Genomic DNA, 5,877 nt, shown 5'->3' with positions numbered 1-5,877 from the left:
AGTGCAGCTACAGCGTGCGCTCTCAGGACATTATTACCTGCAGTGTTCCCTCAGTGAGGACTGAACTAGGCAAAAGGGCCTTCTCCTACTCCGCTCCTGTTTCCTGGAATATCTTACAAAAAGACCTGAAGCTCTTGACCTTTGACCTCTCTAAGTGGCTTTAAGAATCTGTTGGACTCCTGGCAGGGACCAATGCTGACATGTTCCTGTTTTTAGTTTTCTACATTCGCCTCAGAATCTAGCTGTTTTTTGTTACATTTTTTCCCATCTTACTTTGTATTTTAATTAGTAAAAACAAAAATCTGTATGCCTCTTTTATGACTGTCTATTGTTGCTGTTGTCCATTGTTGTCATCTTTCTTTGTTGAAATCAGGTCTCTTGTAAATGAGTCCTCGAGGCTCAATGGGATTTACCTGTAGAAATAAAGGTTGATTGAATATTGGGTTACTGTTAAAGGACATAGACAATCTCATCCAATTAATAATATGTTACATGAATGTTGAGAGCATCAGAAAACAGATATCAATAGTTTTGGCTGGATAGGGAATATAAAAGCTCAGAATGCAGGATTACATGAAATAACATATGTCCAACAGTTATTCTTCCTAACATTCGTCATCGGCTATTTACTAACCCCTTTGTTGATCTATCTTTGCACCAATTAATCAAAAATAAAGGAAAACATACCTCAGAATTTTTTTAGTACAACAATTCCTCCATCAACAATATATGAATAAACTTATATTATTTACAGATGGCTCAAAAGAATCAGGACATACTGGAACAGAAGTATACATCCCAAACCAAAATATGGAAATGAAGAAAACAACAAATAACTTGTGAGTCTGTACAGTAGAATTATTAGCAGTACTCATGGGTTTAGAAAAACACAATGATCAAAAATATGTAATTGCATCTGACAACATGGCAGCTTTATTAAGCATCAAATCAAATAACTCACAAAGAAAAGACATAATTAACAGGATTTACCACATTCTATATAAACTTGATGGAAGGCAGATATCTGTAGACTTTGTTTGGGCTCCAGCGCATGTGGGAGTGGAGGGTAATGAAGGCGCAGACATTCTAGCAAAACAGGTAGTAAAATCTACAAATGTTCATTATGAAATAGCATTATGTAAAGATGAATGTAAACTGATAATAAATACATATACTAAGAAAATATAAAATATGGCATGAAAACCTGGACTTTACTGATACAGGAAGACATTTACACAACATTCAGAAAAAGGTAGGATATACAAGGAAAACAGGAAGAAACAGGAAATTAGAATCAATAATTCCTCGTATTAGAAACACAGGTCTTAATAAATCTCTTAAAATAAATGGAAAGCATGCAACAGGACTGTGTGACAAATGTACCAGTAATCTCCCTGAAACGGTTCTACGTGTCTTAATGGAACGTCCTGGGTGTGAACCAGAAAGAAAGTTTTCCCAAAAATAAATAAATTAATATTAAAATTACAATTAGGGATGTTTTTAGTAGTGATATCAGTAAAGTTAAAGAGCACATTATTATTTTCTTGAAAAATACAAACTTAGTAGAGAGAATTTAGTTACGTTATTAAATTAATTTGACAGAATTATATATTTTTTCCTGTTTATCTCCGTCCACACTCCAGCTCAGCAGGTGGCGGTAATGCACCTTACAGTTGGTCTGCCAACCGCCATAAAGCCAAACAAGCAGAAGAAGAAGAACTTTTTTTCTTTTTTCCGAGTGACTCATCTTCACCACAGACGATCTTCGGAGCCCCGGCGCGCTCTCAGCTGACACGGAGCGGCTGTCAGCCAAAGCCTCCCACCAGCGGGTGCTGATACCAAGAGTTATTACACTACATCGACTTTGCAGGATGGTAACAAGTTCTCGTTTACCTCGCAAGCGATGAATGAAACGAGCACGGAGGGGACCGGACCGAGACCGGCGGAGGTTTTGTTGAGTACGGGCTACCGAGCCCCGTTTACCTGGCAGGTCGGAGGATGGAGCGAAGGCTAAGCGGCGACGGAAAGCCGTGTGTGTCCTGGTTTGTCCTCGGCCTCCTCTCCCTCCTGGCTGTGCCGGCGAGCTGTCACGCTGCCTGCAAACACCGAGTTCCCTCTCCCAGCGAGGTGAGCCTCGGCTCGGCTGCTTTCACTGGAGCCAAACACGCGCTGCCCTCTTACGTAGCGCCTTAGCTTCGGCGCTAACTGAAGTGCTAATTTAGTTCACTTTTTAAAACATTATTCACAAATAATGTTGCTTGTCAGCCTTGCATGAGCATGATGAAGAGTTGTTTTTGTGCAAGATTTATTTTGGACTTGTAGTTTGCTGACAGGCTAACAAGAAGCTAGCCTAGTTCTGCGCGTCCATCATTTGTTATTGATTATTTTTACTCTGTTCAAGCAGTAACCTGACAGTCAACAATCGATCGATCAGTTTTCTGTTTGTCAGCCTGTGTTCCCCCAGCAACAGTAACCTGACAGTCAACAATCGATCGATCAGTTTTCTGTTAGTCAGCCTGTGTTCCCCCAGCAACAACTAAAGTAATGTTTCCGGGTCGCGTGTTTTCAAAATAAAGGCACGATAACTTTTTTTTATTTTTTGTATGAGCTGCTGACTGTTTCACGTAGTTTTTAAAACCCAACAGTCAGACATGTTTAATGCTTTTGCTTCTGGATTTCTTACCATTTACATTAGAACATAAATGACCATTTATTTTAGAGCTTCGAATTAAGTTTAACTTACTGTTTCCGGTTAGATCTCTTCACAATAAAAGTGGCGTCTGTAACGAGAAGTCGCAGGAAAAGTAACTTTATTTCTTAACTACTGTAGTTACATGTCCAGTATAGATGCATGCTTCATGGTGTAGTTTGAGCCTTCCGCTGGATAACAAAACAAAGTAAAAAGTTTGCTCACGCTCCAGAGATGTTTGATTTCTTCTTGTTTTTCTGCTGTTTATTGCAGGTGATTCATCAAGTGCACTTGAAGCCTGATCGCTTAACCAAAAGAAGTTCTGACGAGCTTCAGTTAAAGATAAAGATCATGTACGACAGCAGCGTTGATCAGTAAGTTGTGCATCGACTCCTTCAGCTGCACAAACAGCAACAAGCTCAGCGTCCTGCAGAAGCCGTGCCACCACACCAGACATCTGTCACTTCCTCTGTGAAACAGCTGTGAAGTCGTGTTTACAACGACCAAAGTCATAACGCGTGGATGATGTATGATGTAATATATGATGTACGTATCGATTGCCCTTTAAGTCGCGTCTTTTGCATGATTTGCACGGCCTGCGACTTATACGCCGAAGCGATGCATCTATGGATTTTTTCCATATTTATAAACTGTTTGTCTGAGATTGACAGTTTTCATTCATTCTGACTGAAAATATTGAACATTTTCAGCAGCTAAATGGCACTTGAGCAGTATGACATACCATTGTGTCATTTAATAAGTAAAAGTGTCTATTAATGAAACATTCAGCTTGCCGTAGCTGCCTCCTTCATCCAGCTCTCATGGAGCGACCATCAGATCAGCTGCATTTCACCGCGCCGCCCTGGAGAAATGCAGCTGATTGGACCATTAAAGTGCATTTATTAAGTAAAAGTTCAGCTGAGACGCACCTTTACTATAATGTTGAGCAAACAAACAATTGTTTTATCTGCTTATCTTGTTAACTTTTGAAGAAATGCGCAGCGTTCCTCCTGATTTCCTCCCCGTCTGTGCTCCCGGAGCACGGAGGCAGCGAAGACGTTTGAAATGCAGCTGATGTGACCGTCGGCATTTATTAAGGAAAAGTTGGACTGACACACTTTTACCATAGTTTCAAGCAAAAAAAAGTTTTTAAGTGTTAATCTTGTTAAATTTTTGTTAGTCCTCCCGGGCACACTCCCGTATCGACAACACCGGCCCACATGTCCGGGTTGTCAGCACTGACATGTAACACGCGACGCGTCAGTGATGATGCATAATACATAATTATTAATAATTAATTAATTAATAATGCAAGCAACATATATAGTGAAGCGACATATTTATGGATTTTTCCACTTTATTCAACATGTTTGGACTGATGCGACTTATAAGGCGGTGCGACGTGTACGGTGGAAAATACGGTAATAATTAATTAATTAATACCAAAGTTTAGAAGAAAAAGACAATCTTCCAAACTCTCTTCATTTTGCCTTTTAAACTACTGGATGTGTTGAATTACAAATATTAAAGCAAAGCTGCGTGTCTTCAGGGATATTGTTGAAAGCAGGCTCTGTCCTCTCAGCCTGACTTGGTAAAGCCTAAAAGTTAATAAGAAGCTTCTTGTAATATTAACTGTTTAACGGATGTCTCATCAAATCCAGACTCATTCTATGTATTACACGTGCACCTGGTGGACATGGTAACGTGGTGCTACTTGGTCCTGATGGTGTCAGTCCACACAGTCCTGAGTCCCGTCCACTGCGGCCTCGGTGCTGGACAGCAGGAGCGGGGCTTCCAGCGGAACTAGAATTCACAAGCTTTTTGTTCAGCTATTTCCTACGCTGAAATAATAATGGGAAGATTTTTAACTACAGTGGGAGTTCTTTGGATGAGTTTTTTAGATTGAATGATAAAATTAAAAAGTTTGATTATATTTGACAAAGTTCTAAGTTGCGGCACTGACTACATTAAGACCACTGAGAAGTGTCCTGATTGGGACCAGTTACCTGAAAGTCTTGGGTCGGAAGTTGCTCTACCCACGGTGATCACACTCGGTCTGCTTTGTGAAACTGAAAACTGAATTTCAGCTCGGCACGAATCACAAAGTTTGCACCTCTGAGTGTTGAGGGCAGTTTCGACCTCCTCTTTTCTGTGGAATGAAGCGACGTTCTAAATGAGAGTTTTTCTGTAACTCAAGCAGCTCTGTAAGTCCCGGTGATTTTTCCATCACAAGCTGAAGTGTTCTTTCTGTCCACAGGCTTTCTGCAGACAAACGGAGACTAGTGAAGGTGAGCAAAGACCTGCAACCTTTCTCTTAGGCCTGTCACGATAACACATTTTACTGGCCGATTAGTTGTCTCAGAAATTTTTGTGATAAACGATAATATTGTTTGGAGTTTGACAACAACGAGTAATTATTGTCAAATTTAAGAAGAAGTGTTGGTTAATTTTTGTGTAGAGTATCTTTTTTGCCCACTTGATGGCAGTATAAGACTGTTTGAACTGAAGGATGGACAGTGAGGGAGCGAGCAGCGTGTCTCGTTAAGAAAAATGGGAGGGAGGCCCCTCGACGTGACACGGGCTGTCTCTCCTTTTTATGGTTGTCAAAATGGTGAACCCTCGGTGTGGTTTGAGCTCTTTAGCATTTGTCACAGAAAACTTGTAATAAAAAAATCAGTAAACAAGTTCTCAGCTTGTATTTTCAGAAAAACAACTTTTCACACGAAGGCACGAGTTTCAACCGTGAATTTTGGAGCTTCGACAAGACGGAGGTTTTTTTTCCCGAGGTCGGCCTGTTGGCTTAGCTCGTAGCTCAGCTTGTAGCTTGGCTCGTAGCTTAGTTCGTAGCTTAGCTCGTAGCTTAGCTTGTAGCTTAGCTCGTAGCTTAGCTTGTAGCTTAGCTCGTAGCTTAGCTCGTAGCTTAGCTACTCAGCTGCTTTTAACGATCCAAAAATGTGATTTTGGATCGTTAGCACAATCTGTCACGATATGATTTTGATTCGATTCACAAGTCTGCGATCAATATGTTGTAATATCACATGCCCATCTCATTTACATTTAAATACATTTACAAAAACAATTCAAATATGATTAAACAGTTTTATTTCTATTACAAGCACCAGGCATTTAAATAAAACCATTTTTTCTTAATGAATGGAAAAGGTCAAATAAATGACGTGTTCAGTAAA

General features: G+C 40.1%; 1 protein-coding gene across 1 annotated transcript in view; it reads left to right on the top strand.

The window, feature by feature from the left end:
* Positions 1-1,796: 1,796 nt before the first annotated feature.
* The window catches only part of lmln (leishmanolysin-like (metallopeptidase M8 family)), a 34,800-nt gene continuing 30,719 nt past the window's right edge, over positions 1,797-5,877 (top strand). Inside the window, exons 1-3 of the mRNA XM_037686644.1 lie at positions 1,797-2,127; positions 2,963-3,063; positions 4,947-4,977. Of these exons, the coding sequence (XP_037542572.1) occupies positions 1,999-2,127; positions 2,963-3,063; positions 4,947-4,977 (261 nt within the window). The 5' untranslated portion in view covers positions 1,797-1,998. The remainder of the gene's footprint in view (positions 2,128-2,962; positions 3,064-4,946; positions 4,978-5,877) is intronic.

The sequence above is a fragment of the Nematolebias whitei genome, chromosome 13, assembly GCF_014905685.2.
Source record: "Nematolebias whitei isolate Nwh7 chromosome 13, NemWhi1, whole genome shotgun sequence".
Lineage (NCBI taxonomy): Eukaryota > Metazoa > Chordata > Actinopteri > Cyprinodontiformes > Rivulidae > Nematolebias > Nematolebias whitei.
This window is presented reverse-complemented; position numbering and strand designations above follow the sequence as displayed.